The sequence below is a fragment of the Polypterus senegalus genome, chromosome 1, assembly GCF_016835505.1.
Source record: "Polypterus senegalus isolate Bchr_013 chromosome 1, ASM1683550v1, whole genome shotgun sequence".
Taxonomy (NCBI): Eukaryota; Metazoa; Chordata; class Cladistia; order Polypteriformes; family Polypteridae; genus Polypterus; species Polypterus senegalus.
In genome coordinates, this window is record NC_053154.1 from 30,834,161 (window position 1) to 30,850,824 (window position 16,664).

At 33.9% G+C, this 16,664-nt stretch overlaps 1 protein-coding gene across 4 annotated transcripts in view; it reads right to left on the reverse strand.

Moving 5' to 3' along the window:
- Window positions 1-16,664, reverse strand: part of LOC120523818 (telomerase protein component 1-like) — a 157,013-nt gene that overhangs the window by 23,205 nt on the left and 117,144 nt on the right. For all 4 annotated transcript variants that reach the window (XM_039745470.1, XM_039745451.1, XM_039745460.1 and 1 more), the window contains exons 33-45: window positions 15,626-15,740; window positions 14,855-15,101; window positions 14,625-14,742; window positions 9,647-9,771; window positions 9,061-9,160; window positions 8,480-8,635; window positions 7,101-7,313; window positions 4,998-5,142; window positions 4,668-4,886; window positions 3,829-3,983; window positions 1,879-1,983; window positions 1,427-1,534; window positions 283-424 (exon numbers count right to left, since the gene is read on the reverse strand). In XM_039745470.1, the coding sequence (XP_039601404.1) occupies window positions 283-424; window positions 1,427-1,534; window positions 1,879-1,983; window positions 3,829-3,983; window positions 4,668-4,886; window positions 4,998-5,142; window positions 7,101-7,313; window positions 8,480-8,635; window positions 9,061-9,160; window positions 9,647-9,771; window positions 14,625-14,742; window positions 14,855-15,101; window positions 15,626-15,740 (1,948 nt within the window). The remainder of the gene's footprint in view (window positions 1-282; window positions 425-1,426; window positions 1,535-1,878; window positions 1,984-3,828; window positions 3,984-4,667; window positions 4,887-4,997; window positions 5,143-7,100; window positions 7,314-8,479; window positions 8,636-9,060; window positions 9,161-9,646; window positions 9,772-14,624; window positions 14,743-14,854; window positions 15,102-15,625; window positions 15,741-16,664) is intronic.

Consider the following 16,664-nt stretch of genomic DNA (forward strand, 5'->3'; position numbering starts at 1 on the left):
AATTATATTCTTTTTTAGTTTTGCTTTACAATCTTATCATCACCCCCTTTAGAAAGGAACTTGCTATGTGTTTATTATATTTAGTTTATTTAATAGTAAATATGCACTTGCAGGAAACAAAATATATTTCAGAATTTTGTTTAGTGTATTTGTCTAGAGTTTACCAATTATGAAATGATGCTTAATGAAAGTGAAGTTCTCCAAAGTTTATATTAACTTATAATTTTAAAAATAGTTTGTCATTGATAAAAGAAAAGACATTTCTTCCAAAACTATGTTTACCTGATGGCTTTTTCCATCTGGACGTGGAGAATGCACAATGATTTATTTTGGCTGCATGTGCTGAAATTTGAGTGATGTCATCTCCAGTTAATTTCCAAACTCGAATTATTCCATCATCTCCTGATGAAATGACATATTCATTCTAGAAACAGAAGTACAGAAATACAATGAAATTGGAATAACATAAGAAATAAACTAATAAACTATTATTTTCATTAAGTTACTGAGCCAAAATACCTTTTTTGCTTTATAACATATAATAATTTTTACTGTCAATATGAAAAGGAGTAAGTGGGTTTAATAAAGGATATGATTATGGAAAATATTTGCAGAATTATGCTTACTAAAACACAGTAGTAAAATATATAGATATATATACTGTATATATATATATATATATATATATATATATATATAAAGAAGAAATGTATTTTATAAGAAACTGCATACTAAATGCATTGCTTTTATATTCTCATAGATGTTTCACAGCTAACATTATCATTACCAAAGGGATTCAAACAAAAATGTTCTAATCTGTATTATTGTTGCATTACTTGATTTCATATGTCAAGTATTGCCTTATAACTAAACAGGACTTATTTATACTTGAATAAGAATTCTCAACATCTCAACATATGTAAAGTGGGGCAATTAAAGCACACAATTTCCGCTATATGTATCTTTATCTAAAGACGGAAAGGATTATGAGGATTTTTAAAAAGACACTTTGCTTTTCACATTTGTGACAACGTGTCCTGTAGTCACTTTGTGTACCATCCTTTCTAAGTTTATGTGGAGTGTAATCTGTAAAAACTGGACAAAAAGGATGGATAAGAGATTAAAGCCCTTTTATAGAATCATAGGATGTGTTCTTACCTAATGGTTATTTAATATGGAACTTTTATCAGTATTTGAGACACTAACAGTTTGGATAACATTTTGTTGTTTTGACATATTTTAAGAAATTATTGTTAAAAAATCACTTTAATGGTCTGGTTACACATACCATATACTGTATAATAGTGTACTGTACATATGTGTATGTGTGTGCAAAATATACATTTTATATCTGTACATAAATAAACCATTCATTTGTTAAAGCAGATATGTTTTATTTTAAACCAAGAATATGATATAAACATACCATTAAACTGACAGAGCTCACCGCTGCACTATGTCCTAAATACTCATTCAAACATTTTCCAGATAGAGCATCCCAAACACAAACTCTGCAGTCATTAGAAGAAGTGACCTGTATAAAAGTCAACAAAGGGATTTTTGTTGTTAACAAATTGAAGTAACCTCTACTGAGTACTTAAAGTTACAAATTTTTCATAGCATACTTAAATTAACAGTATCACAGAATGTGATAAAATATCCTAAACACTATCTTTGCAGAATGTACAGTCAATCCAATTTTATCTGTTTTCCATTTTTTCACTATTATCCCCAATGGATAACTGCTCATTTAAAAGCTCCTGTAACAGACCACTGAGATTTTAATGGGGATACATTATTCCTGTTTTTAATTGAAATTTTAAATTATGGTGAAGCATTTTCACTTTAATCCAGGTTATACATTATTTCAGATCTTACCACAGCTTGTTGACCCCAAACACATCCTGTGATCCAGTTTGTATGACAGTCCTTAAAAGATCTCAGAATTTTAGGTGAACTCTTGATATCCCAAAAAATAAGGCTCTAAGGAGTACAAGAAACAATATAGTGGAAAAAAAACATTTTTATCATATTCAGTAAGTAAAATTACTGATAAAAATAGAGGTAAGTATTCTAACAACCATATTCAAATTTATCTTCTCAACCAAACAAGAGATGGCAAAAATAGACAGTAAAGGAAAATTAGCTGCTTTATTACCATCACAAAGGTAACAAATGCAAGCATACATATAAAACATGTAAAAATGTTTATAATAACTGATAATGGCATAAACAACATACACTTTACTATAAAATATAAAAAATGCAATACTGTAATGAATCAAATGTATATTACTCCTCGATCCTTAAATACTGACTTTGATATTACTGTTCTGGAAGATACTGGAGCAGTACTGGAGTGATACTCCTGTTCTGGAAGGGGCAGAACACAGTTTTACTGTAAAAACGGAGTTCATGGCAAACTTCCCAAGTCTCTGGCAATTCCTTCAATTCTGGAAGAATCCCAGAAATGACTGTCTCCTCTGTCACTTCAATAAGTGATGCAACATCTCCTAGAAAATAACTATCCCCACACACTAATAAAGGAATCATTTGGAAACCACTCCTTGCTCACAAAAGTGGTTCATAATCTCCAAGAAACTAAAAGCTTTTGCTGCTGCTGACACCTCTGGTCAAACTGAATTTATCACTTTTTTTCCCTTGGTCTTTATTGCCTGTTTTGGGATATGGTTGGGTCAGATGTCAGACCCTTACATTACATGGACAAATACCCATGGACTGCTGTACAGTAGCTGTGGTCATAGCTGTAAGGTCAAACAATAATTCCTGGTAACGTGGGAATGTGTCATAAACATTGCGTCAATTCCAAACCAAAACTTTGCACACTAATGTGAATCAGAGAATTAGCATTTATGTGGAATAAACTAATATTATTAGTTAGGAGGTATCTTGGTCCAAATCAAACAAGCTGTACAGATGTGAACAATATCTTAATGACCTGTTAATTACACATTTCAGCTGCCTACCTGTCCCACCTCATTCATATTACACCCTGCCCATCCTCCTTTTAACCAAAAGGGGTATTTTGAATTTTTTTTGAAGTGTTGTGACTTGTAAAATAAACTAGCAGATGGGGCCAAATATGAACTATGGTTATGCCGATTCAGTGAAGGACATGCACACGTTCAGCTGTGCTCCCTTGCTTACAACAGGCAGCAAAAACTTCGAAACTGGTGCAAATCCTATCTGACTTATCCAAACATTATAAGAAAACCAGTCTCCCAGAAATCCGAACACTATTTTCAGTTTTCTCCCCGAAACCAACCCCAACTGAACCCTGGCAAATGAATACATTTTTTTAAATAAAAATAAATTTGTGTCCACACACACACATATATATATATATATATATATATATATATATATATATATATATATATATATATATATATATAACAAAAGAAGAGTTATATGGCAATAATTAAAAATATATTGCTTTAAACAAAGGATAGTTCAATCACAATTACTATAATCTAGAAAGGGCTAAAATGTATTAATCTTAAATGACATTACAAATTCTGACCCAATGCAGAAGCTTATTAGTAACAAAAGACCATCATGTAAAATTTCCTCATATTGATTAATACAACAGGAATTAAGCAGAAACACTTAAAGAAGCCCAGAAGATATACCTTAAAATAACACTAATGGTTTTTGCCAGATATGAAGAATACTGTAAATCTTTTTTACCTATAGGTTTTCTCCTTTGGTATTAACTCTTAATATATAAAGAGTTTTACTCTTTTAAAATTCACTGTAATACAATGTTGTTGAAAAAAGACTAAATAAATAAAACAGGCATCTTACCATGTCTTTACTTCCAGTTACAAGCTCACTTCCACTTGGACTGAATGACAGGCAGGTAACCCCTGCAGAATGTCCATTTAATACGGCAACTGGTTTTTTACTACAAGAAGTACTTTTTAGATCTTGCATTGACCACAGAATCACAGAAGAGTCGTCTAATAAAGAAAAACACAGTATTAAAAAAAAAATGTTTGAGTAAAGCAAAAAAAAAAAAAATTACTTATGACTTGTAACACCAAATTATTAATTAACTTTTTTAATAAAAAATGTGAGTTTGTAAAACATACAAAGTCTAAAAAAAATCTTATTTGTATACAAATCTAGCTAGTCATTGCTGGACTACACTTCTTGCATGTAATGACACTGCATTATCTAAGTATAGGAAAATATTAGCACTATATAATGCACCAATCTTAACATTGATAACATTTCTAATGTAAATGTTTTACATAACTTACAAAGGTAGATATTGCCCACCTCTTTAGTATACAAATCTGGTTATATGAACAACTACACAAACAAATGCAAGGACAACACAAATACACAAAAAAGCAACACAATCCAGCTATATCTGTACTTTTGCTATACTCTGAGATGAAGTACTCTGCTGAAAAAAGTGCAAAGAACAGATCCTGGCTACATGTAGGTGTTTAAAATAAAGTAAAGAATTTCATTTACACTTTCTAATTTGTATAAACCTGGTAAAGTCTCAGAAAACATCACAAAGGCAAAAATCTTAAGAAGCTACAATCAGGCAATATTAAAATGTATGACTCCTTTAATATGCTTAATAAGAAGTTCTGATTTTTTTTTTTTTTTAACACATCATTAATGGTTACCTGAAGCAGATGCTACAAAATATTCAGATTTTGCTAAAGCAAGGATAGGCCCATGATGGTCATTCAGGAAACATTTGCACTCCATATTAGGTCTTGTCTCAAGAGTCCATAAACGTAATATGCAATCACTGCTTCCAGAAAGGAGAAGTCTTTCCTGCTCTAACCAAATCACACAAGAGACTGAAATTTTTGGATCTTTGCATTCCCATATGACATTGCCTATTGAAAAAGGCAAAAATGAAACATATGTAAAGTTTAAAAAGAAATACAGTAAGAATTCCAAAAAACACTGTTAAATAGTTAAGATTAATTATAAAATATTTCACAGACCTGAGTAGATGTGATGGATTCTAATTCCATTACTGTGGAGACCAACAGCAATATATTCACTACTTATGTCCACAAAGAGAGCTGGAGAATCAGAAGATGCCAGCTGTCCAATATTCTGTCCAGGATGTCCAGACCATACACGTACCTGAACCCAGAAACACATAAACTTTGTTTATCCCCCTTTATGTATGTTAGTAATTTATGAAAATGAAAATTATGCTTTGTTTCAAATTTATGACTATCGCTGTGGCAACCCCTAATGGGTGCAGTCGAAAGAAGAAGAAGATTGAAACCAAGCAAATAGAAAGATGTGATCAAACTTCACAGCATTCATTCTAAACATTGTTAATACTGTGATGTGTGAGTCACCCCAAAAATGAAGCTGAGTCTCAGTACTTTAGCAAAACCAGCTTTATTCAGCTTGAAACAGGAACAGCACAGTTATTTATTGTAGAGGGATCTACCACTCTCCTATACACAGACACAGCAAACGGGCAGAGTTGGGGCCAGGACAGTGGCCAAGTTATAGTGTTCCCTGCACTAATAATGTTCCTTGCATCACCCATTGGCGACAGGCACTTATACCGTGGCAGTGATCGGCTTGTAGTTGTTTTGACGGTGCTATGCTTGTGGCACTGCAAACCTACGGTTGCCTTGGCAATGGACAAGCAGTCCTCAATAGATGCAGCAATCGCGCTTTGGTGTGTCCCAAAAAAGTTCAGAAACCTCACAATATGTCAGACTTAGATGACACCACGCTGGTCACATCTATAACAGAGACAAACTGAAATACTATGGAAAAAGCACATTAGCCTTAAATTTCTTTAAATGAATGATTTTTTTTAAATCAACAGGAATAATTAGGGCATAGTACACATGACACTTATCAGCATCTTCAGCAGTTTGCTATCATTTTAGGGGGTTTTGAAAATTGTATATGTTTTAATTTCCTGAGATTCATTTCATTATAATGTTTATTTACTTACACAATTTTATATAATGCCCTTTATCACTTGATTTCAGTTCAACAAATTTGTTCTTAAGGGCACTTTCCCATTGGATGGTTGCCACTACTCATATACTATTTGCTAAAGTATTGGATTCCATCTTATTTAAGTAAGGCAATAGTTCAAGTGAAAAAGCCTCCTAATTCCAAAGCAATGATTAAACTCCATGTTAAGACATTGATCCTTCCTTTTACTAAAACAGCCTAATTCATGGCAGACTCATGGAGTTCTGAGACTACCATAGCTGACAGAAATCAGTTTTGGATGTGACACCAGTCTATCACAGGGTGCATACACAAACACACCCAATTTCACTCATACTCATTTAAAGTCACCTTTATTAGCACACTCATGCTAATGTTTAGGATGCCTGAGGAAAATCAGTATACTTGGACTAAACTCCAAGCAGACAATCATGGATATTTTGAGTATCAACATAAATGCTCCTGAATATGAAATTTTATTTTTGAGTCTTTATAACCTTAAGACCCAGGGAAAGGTTTGACCGAAAAGTTCACCATTAGTATTGTTTTTGAATTTAAAATAAATGTAACATTTCATTACAAATACAGTAATCACAAATTAGTAAAGAAAAAGGAAAAAACAATATAATAACATGATACAGCAGAGCAAACTATTCAGGAACCCTTTTAATCCAATTCAGGTTAGCAGGGGATTGAAACCTTTTCATTCAGCATTAATATTAGTTGGGGCCCAACACGTCACTGGGCTCTATTATTTATACACCCACAGGCCCAATATAGAAGAAACTATCTAGAACACATATCTTTGAGATATGGTTGGAAAACTGGTGTACCAGGGGAAAAGCTATGCAATATACAAACTCCATGTAGATAGTAATTGGACATGGATATCAAACCCAAGGCATTTGATCTGTGAGGATGCAGTACTAACTAATGCACCATAATGTTGTACCATCCTATAGTCTACAGAGTATAATGCATATTTATTCAATAAAGATAAAACATATTAAAAAAGGAACATAAAAACAAACATTTTGTTACTTAATTATTTTTAAAGCAAAGCAGATTTGGCTTAAAACCTTATCATAAAGGCAAAAAATCTAATTTCTTACCATTCTATCAGCCCCAGCAGTCAGCATTAATTGACCACAATCCAAAATCTGAACAAGTTCAGCCGATCCATTGAGTGCACAAAAACTGCTAATACAAAAAGCAGTCGACACTGACCACAACCTAATGTCTCCATTCAGATCTCCTGACACCAACAAGTCGCCAGTGGGCATAAATGCCAGTGTGCGCACTGCTGTGATATGGCCAACCAAAGTCTGAAAGAAATGGCAATCATAATAAAATGAGCAATTATTAAATAAAATAATGTTAATTAAAAAGTATTTTCTTAATATGCAATGTTTCAAATAAACTGTTTAACAAATCCTATATACATGACTCATTTATAGAATGTAGCCTTGTAGAATTCAGCTAATATAAAAATGAATATAACTCTTAGGGATTTCAGTTAATATGTGGATTGATGAATATTAGATTAGATAAACTTTATTAACCTCAAGGGTAAATTAAGATGCATACAGCAGCAGAAATATAAAAAAACAAGGATACAGACTCACAAGATAAATAATACAGCCAATCAATCAATTAATCGATAAGTAAATAAAAATATAATACGTAACAAATGAGACTGTAGGACATGACAGAATAGGACCATAGGATATAGTTGTAAATGCACTCTTCTAACATACTTATGCTATTAAAAGGTCAAATACCATGGAGAATCTTTAAAACATGGAAGGTATGTGGGTGTTTTGTTTTTTTAAAGAAATAATAATTCAAATAAACTAATAAAAGCTAAAAAAGACAAAGTAATAAATCTGCTGGACAGTTGTCAGACTTGGGATTGTCAGTCTAGGTAGTGATTGTACAGCAGCACATTAAAGGCATTATCAACAATAGGTAGTAATGTTCAACATTTTTATGCTGAAGTAATATAAAACATCACACTATCAACTAAATCCATACTATGCAAGCTGCTACTCTTATTTTTGAAGTGTTCTTAACTCAGTTAACTTCCATGTAATGAAAAGCAAGTTCTTTAATAATAATGCAGCATTATGTTGATCCCATAGACTATGAATTGGCCATCTCTCTCATCTATTCACTACCTTACAACTAATGTGTGGTGAGCGTACAGGCACAAAAATGGCTGCCCAGCATCATCCAGGTGGCTACTACATATTGATGGTGGCTGAAATGGTTCCCTTTATTCTTCATAAAGTTGTTTAAGTGGTGAAAAAATGTAGTTTAATATTATTATTGTTATTAAAGAAATGCACTTTCCAATTTATTTTTAATTACTTTGTCTATTTAAGTGACACATTACATATTTTTCATTTGTATTTTGTAACATTGAAGACTTGGCAGTATTTTGTTTATCATTTAAAAAGCAAAGCCTTTTCAAAACTACTATAATACTTACACTAAATATCTGTTTTGATAGCCAATCCCAAATAACTATTGATCGATCCCATCTTCCAAAAGCTATTAGCTGACCATCTGGATGGAACCTCACACAGTTTAGAGGAGAAGAATTTGACAGTGATTCAACAAGATTTCCTTTATTTGTATTCCATACCTGCACAGAAATAATACATGCCCATGTTTAGTTAAAACCCGGCTACCATTTTATCACATTTCAATGGGAATAAAACATGCTAATTTCAAAACTTATCAGACTAATTACTTAGTCTGTTGCATCAGTTTTGACCAGGAGAAAAGCAAAGTGAAAACAATTAAATTGATACAAGTATATTTATTATAAATTGCCCTCAGTATTGTAATCAAGACTGTGTTTGACATAAATACTTTTATTTTCTATTATGTTAACATAAAAGTAAAATGATTTCCTGTTTGTGACAAGTGTTATTATTTCTTTTTAAAATACTATACATTAAACAAACAAAGCATTGTGTTTTTTCATAGTTACGCCAAAACTTAATGCATCTACAATCCCTGCCTAAACATTACTACTAATGTAATATGTTTTCAGTTATTATTTACCTTTAAATCCATGTCTAAAGAAACTGTTAAAGCATACTTTTTGTCTGGACTGATATCACTCCCTGTGATCTGTTTCCGATGTGCTTGTATATGCATCAGCCTTAGAAACAATTTAAAATAAGTTAAAGATGTAAATCTAGATCTACATAAATGTTAGACTGCAAGGACCAAAACATTTTTTTTTGTATTTCATTAACAGTTGCCATTTTCCTAAATTTTACAATAAAAACATAGTCATATATTTTTAAAACGTGCTAAGAATCCTGATAGTGTAAAAAAAGTTATATAAATCATGCAGTGACAAGTAGGGCATATTAACATACTCATAATCACAATGTGTACAATATGCCTATAAATTGTGTTTAACAATTTGTTATTTGAATTTTTAAGATAAAAAGTAAAGAATGTAGTCTCAGTGGATTATGGTAAAAGTCAGTAATATCTATATTTTTATTTTAAAATTACCACATTTAAACTTTGTCTCTTTATGTGGACACATTTCCCCACAATGGAATGAAACCAAAGAAATATATTTGAAATTTTAGTATAGTGTGAATATGTTTTTATTTGCAAGTTTTCATTTTACCTGCATCCACTGACAGTGTTCCATTGTTCAATTTGCCCACTGAACGATGTGAAAAATATTGTTTCTTCATCCAGAAAGACACAAGTGGAAATACCATCACAAATACTGGCAATTCTCCTAATTTCCTGGAATAAATTAACAAGATATCCATATTGTCCACGGTTAATGGATCATTAACAGATTGCACAGATAACCGAGCCACAGGGTATGAACAAACCAGTGTGTTTCTTTATGCCAGTCCCAAGCTCAGATAAATGGGCAGGGTTACATTAGGAAGGGCATCCGTTGTGAAATTTTGTCAGATCAATATGTGAACAAAAACAATACAGACTTCCATACTGCATCAGCTGAAGCCCGGGTTAACAACGGTCGCCACCAGTTCTGTTTGCAAACAGGTTGCTGGTGGAAATTGGGCTACTATTAGCCGAAAAAGAAAAAGAACAGGGGGAAAGTGTGTCCGGATGCAGGAGGGGCAGGAGGATAGGAGGAAGGTAAATAGAGTGAAAGTGAGAGTAGGAACTTTGAATGTTGGCAGTATGACTGATAAGGGGAGAGAGTTAGCTGATATAATGGAGAGAAGGAATGTTGATATATTGTGCTTGCAACAGACTAAATGGAACTGACCTCTCTGTACTATTCTTTCCTCTGCATGTCCTGGAGTACAAAAGAAACACCACCATGCACCAAAATGTGGAGATTGGGCAAGATGGGGTAAAAAAAAAACGTGGTCACTAATTACAACTGCATAAAGGTATGTGAATGAATAGGAATAATGTTGCATCAGTGCGGCTTTGACATTATGGACCATAACGTACATACTAATTTAGTGTGAACAGGAACACTCAATAAAACTGAATGAAAAATTCAAGTGACAATGAGATACCAAGAAGGCAGATTCACCAGTGTTTGTGTGTCAGCTTATATCCCTCCAAAAAAAAAATCGCTAACTTTTACAAGTACCATACATTTACACCGGCTGTTACAACTTCAAATCAAGTTTATGCTTTTATTATATAATAATAATAAAAATAGCAGCTCACTACTCGAAATAGTAACTGGTGAACCCGGGAATTGAACCCATGACCTCTTGATTATGAGTTAGCAACTCTTACAGCTGCACCACCCAAGAAGTCATGTCATTGACTTACCCTAAGGCAACTTCTTTGTCTTCGGTTATATTCTTGAATATAAATGCACTAGTTTTGTTATACCTGTACCTTCTGTGAAAATGTTTGTTTGATATATGGACTTCAGTCTTCACACATTATACACTTCATGTCTACATTATGTCAATTATTACTAAAACATGAAAAACGTTTCTGTTTTAGCAATGTGTTTACATAGATCGTTGTAGACATGGTACACACATGAAATGCATGCATTCCAAATGACAATATATTATTTACCCTGTACAACTTCAAGCACTTCACTTCAAGACCAACACTGATCACTGAGAACCTTCTTTGCAAATTGAGCTGTGGCGGTGGGCAGGGAGTAGTATAGCAGGCTGCTTGCTCCTTGTGCTGATCGACACATTTACAACACACAAGACACTGACAGAGAGGTGCGAAGGGAATTAAGATGGGCCAGGATTACACTTTTTTTGTAGGCTTTGGTAATTCTAGTGTTAATGCAATCTTGGAAAGTGACAGGATGTTTTAGGAATGGAGAAGAACTGTACTGGTACCAATTTTTAAGAATAAGGGGGTTGTGCAGAGCTGTATTAACTACAGATGGATAAAATTGATGAGCCACAGTTTGAAGTTATGGGAAAGAGTAGTGGAAGCTAGGTTAAGAAGGGAGGTGATGATTAGCGAGCAGCAATAAGGTTCCATGCAATGTTTGCTCTGAGGGTGTTGATTGAGAAGTATAGGGAAAGCCAGAAGGAGTTGCATTGTGGCTTTGTGAACCAGGAGAAAGCATATGACAAGGTGCCTAGAGAGAAGTTGTGGTATTGTATGAGGATGTCAGGATTGGCAGAGAAGTATGTACGAGGGAAGTGTAACAGTGGTGAGGTCTGTGATAGGAGTGATGGATGCATTCATGGTAGATGTGGGATTACATCAGGGATTGGCTATGAACTCTTTCTTATTTGTAATGGTGATGAACAGGTGGATAGATGAGATTAGACAGGAGTCCCTATGGGCTATGATGTCAGCAGATGAATTGTGATCTGTAATGAGAGTAGAGAGCAGGTTGAGGAGTCCTTGGAGAGGAGGAGATAGGACAAGAATAAAGGTCAGTAGGAACAAGACAGAATACATGTGTGTAAATGGCAGGAGGAATGGTGAGAATGCAGTGAGTAGAGCTGGTGAAGGTGGATAAGTTTAAATACTTGGGATCAACAGTACAGAGTAACAGGGTGTGTGGAACAGAGGTGAGGAAGAGAGTGCAGGTAGGGTGAAGTGGGTGGACAAGGGAGTCGGGAGTGATTTGTGACAGATGGGTACCAACAAGAGTGAAAAAGGAGGTCTACAAGATAGATATGTTTTATGGATTAGAGACAGTGGCACTGACAAAAAGACAGGATGGAGAGCTAGAGGTAGCAGAGTTACCTATATATACCTATAAATATTGAAGCTCAAAAATAAACATGAAGTTAATTTAGAAAGTGTATGTATTTCTTCTTAAGGTTTAAAAAACTTTTTCATTATTAATCAAATTTAGAAAGGTACTAGCTTTGAATAAATTAAATCCAAAGGGGCTGTACTTGAACTGGGGTGATAACTCAAGTCTCTTGAGCTATGAGAGAGCCACTCTAAACAACTGTACCAGTACAGCACATAAAATTACTTAAATTATTTCTTTATTACTAAGGCCAAAGTATACTGCTTAGCTAATTAAATTTACCTGTGACTGCGACACAAAAGTGGATTAAGAGATTTTATTAACAGCAAGAGTGGTAGCTGTTTTAGTAAGTTTGCAGAATAACCTTAATTAAATCAGATTTTAATGTATAAGAGAGAAATTCAGAACGCACAATTTTGTGAATCAACAAATAGCTGCATAGAGATTACCATTGTGACCTCACTGCACTTAGATATGGTTTTGTTCTGGTAAGGGTTCTTTTCCTTTTAATTTTTGGCATGAACTCTTATCTTTAATGATATTCTGGGAACTCTGATTTTCTCCCACCATGTAAAGAAATTTAATTAAGGCTGATTAGTAACACTGAGTTGGCTCTGTGTTAGTGAGTGAGGTTGTGTGCATGATTGTGTCCATGAATGGATCCCATTTTAGGCAGCATTTATATTAAAAACAACAAAAACCTTAACCAACAAATTATTCATTAATTCAGATTTGAATGTTCAGCTTAAAAATCTTTATATATAGATCAGGAATGTCAGGTGCTATGTGGACATTCCTGTATACAATATATTAAATGAATGCCATTAACATGCTGTTTTTATTTATCTTTTACAACTTTAAAATATTAATCAGTTCATGACACTGAAATACAAATGGTACTTGGTAAATATTGGGTAAAACTCAATATGGACAAATATTCTGCATTAAAGGAATATTCCAAATAAAAAATTATATACCGTATTTTTAAATATCTGTTACTCATTCTGTGTGTTTCTAATAATGTGTGAGAAAAATTTCATGGTTTTAAGGAGAAAGCACAATAGACTTCAACTGGGAACAATGCTAAAAAAAACAGCAAAAAATATCAAAATGGATAATGGCTCTGAGGCTAGGGATTTTGCGCTGGCAATCGAAAGTTACCGGTTCGAATCCCATAAATGCCAAAAGTGATTCCACTCCGTTGGTCACTTGAGCAAGGCCCTTAACCTGAAATTGCTCCATCCTGGGCATGACGTTAACTTGCATTCAGTCCTGCAAGCAGGTCCTCCAACTTGCAAGGGAATATGTGGGGGTTGGTGGCAGGATTGGTACTCCAGCCACTGTAAAAAAAAAACAACCTCACACTGTTCCATTCCATCTGAACTAGTGTAGTACTGAGATGTCACCTATTGCATGGCTATACTCGGGTCCTAATTTGGGATCCTTAGGAGGTTCGTCACCCTGTGCATGCTCCCAACCCCTCTCTCTCTAATATCAAAATGTACATGAAACAAATCTCCATTTTGTTGTGTTGCACAATCATTATTTTAGATATCAAGTTGTGCTACATGCCTGGCAATGTCTGAAACGCATCTGGAAAATTCTCAGCATGCTCACATGTGAACCTTTTAAATTGGTTTCCTAGATACAGAACCATTAATTGTGAGGGTATTAAGGAGTGTCAGGTGCTAAATACTGAAAGAACACAATATTTGGGCCTTTTTCCAGGATGAAGAAGATACAGTATCTTCCATGCCTGTAGATCACTGTCTCAAGAAACCCTTCATATTGTGCTAGGAGAAGGGTATCTCAGTCTGCTTTTTGGCTGATGAAGTTTAGTTTCCCTTCCCCTTTTTATAGTGCCAGAGAAATACCAGCAGTGAAGAAGGTAAAAAATGGTTCTGTAAGGATCTTTATCAGCCTTCTTCTTCTTTCACCCCCTCTGTTTAAGTGTGCATGTTCTCCCCTTTCTTTATCTATCTACTGTTGACTCCCTCAAAACATATTTGCTGCTTATGTTGCCCTCGGGAAAATCAAGAGTCACAGGGGGCCTGGTGGACAACCCTCACAAATTTCCTCCCATTACAGATGAAGCCTTAGATTCTTTCAAGTCTGACTTTTCTTAGTTTTTGTCAACATTAATGCTTCTACCTGTAAAACACGTAAAATAGTCAGAGAAATATCCTTAGGTTTATTTCAAAAAGCTGAAGGCTATTCATTTTACCAATGATAATATTTGTTAACCAATTAAGGATACTAAAAGGCTGTTTGTAGAACAAACAGTTTTTGAAAGAAATAACTATGTTAGCAGCATGTCATGCACACTTCTAAAATTAGTGCAAGGTAATGCAAACCAACATTCATAATCAACAAAAACATTATTTCATTTTTTCAATGAAAATAATCTCACCTGGCCTGTACCTGTTGTAATCAAATGGAGGAATCCTTGATTTGTACCAACAGCTGCAATTTTACCAGATGGACTCACAGCCACACAAGCAGGAACAGAAGAAAAGTGCACTGTTTTACTGAATAATGAAAGATGTGTTAATAAAAGCAAAGTTTACTTTGAAAAATAAGCATCATATTTGCATTTCACTGCTTCTGAAAAGCAACATGGCCAGTGGCATATATGCTTACCTAATGATGTTCCTTGGTTTCTGAGGTTTGTTGAGCCATTTCATCACATGGAAACCAGGACTGGTATTGTCTAAAACATTTTGAGCACTGTGACTGACAGCAGAATAGCTGGGCTCATTGATAGCTTGTTGCCAGAAAAGACAAGGTTCCTGAGAAAGAATGGAGTGATTTCGATGAAGAAAATCTTTAAAGGGCTCCAGTGAACTTTGAGAAGTTAAACTTGGATTTTCATGTAGAATGACTGAATCTAACACAAAACAGAAAATTGGCTGGGTTAAACATACAAACCAGTAATACCGAACTACTAATACAACTGCAACCATCATATACTGTACAGTTCTATCAGTGTAAACATACTATATGCTGCAGCTTATGCAATTTCTGAAAGAAAAAACAAAACAAAATAAAAAACAAAACTATGTATCTATTGCTTATTTTCACTTCTTCTGGGTGAGTGCCAAAGTGAGTTTGAACCTCTTACAGAAACACAATGCACAAAGCAGGAAATGGTCTGGGACTGGCTACCAATCCATAGCTGGACACACTTCCATACTATAAGAGAAAACAGTTGAAAATATATCTTTGGACTATGAGAGTAAAATTAAATTCCAGAATGAAATCCACATGGAAATTATAACAAGAAGTTAAACTAATCAGGACTAAAATTAGCATCCAAGCATAGTCAGTCAATAGCAATGAGGTACACCATTATGGCACTGTGAGTTAAGGTAAAGATACAATTTAGAATTAATGTTTTCAAATTATACGTACCATAAAGGCAGTAAGCCTGTAAAAGTTCTGGAAGCATACCTAATTGCACATGTGCACAGACAAAATGAACATTACTAAGCAGGCTTTGCAAATGATACAACTCTCCACTGTAAACCTAAAAGTAAGAAAATGAACAGTAATCATGAATAACAAATGTATATACGTACCCTTTTTAAATCTCACTGTTCTTCAAGCACAGAATCTATCTGAGTCTGGGTTTGAAAAAATGCAGACTAAAATAATGGAACACTCCATAGCTGCCCATAACTACTTTAAACACTTTTCTTTATCTCAGGCCTGCATCCACAATTTCTGTTACATGCTACTTGACTTTCAATTTACACATGCCAATTGCTGCTAATCTTGTCTTTCAGTATTTACTCTCCTCTAACAATTCTTGTCAATATTCTTCCTTTATGAGCAAGGTTTCTTTTGCGTTCTTCACAAACGTAATACTTCTCTGTAATAAACTGACATTTTGTATATTTGTGAAACTTTGAAGTCCACACCCTAATTATATAATCCATCTGGGGCTATTACAGTATGTGAAACAGCTCATGCTCTTTAGTTTCTCAAGAGACCACAGATATAATTCTGCTGCCATTGTTCAAATCTAGAATTAGTTTTGTTTGCAATACTGGTTGATTATAGGTTTGACATCTTACTGTATATTGCTTTTCTTTTTCTATTTTAAATTCAACAATCTATTGTTCAATATTGTTCAATATAACCTCTGCTGCTGATATTTTATTCATCATAAGCATTCTTTTTTGTGTATTTCAAATTGTGAGTATCACACAAACAATGAATAATGCAGACAAGTTAAATGAATGAATATTTTACATTTTGTAATATTCTTTTACTTAAGTGATTTTCATCTTGTAATAATTGAAATATGAATGTTTTAACGGAGTACAAATGATCTTAATACCATAATTTCAGTTAAGTTCAATTAATTTTAGTAGGCATGACTAAGTTTAAAATAAGTAATTTTGCGTTGCTAACATGGATGATTACAAACATTCAAGTAAATAAATGA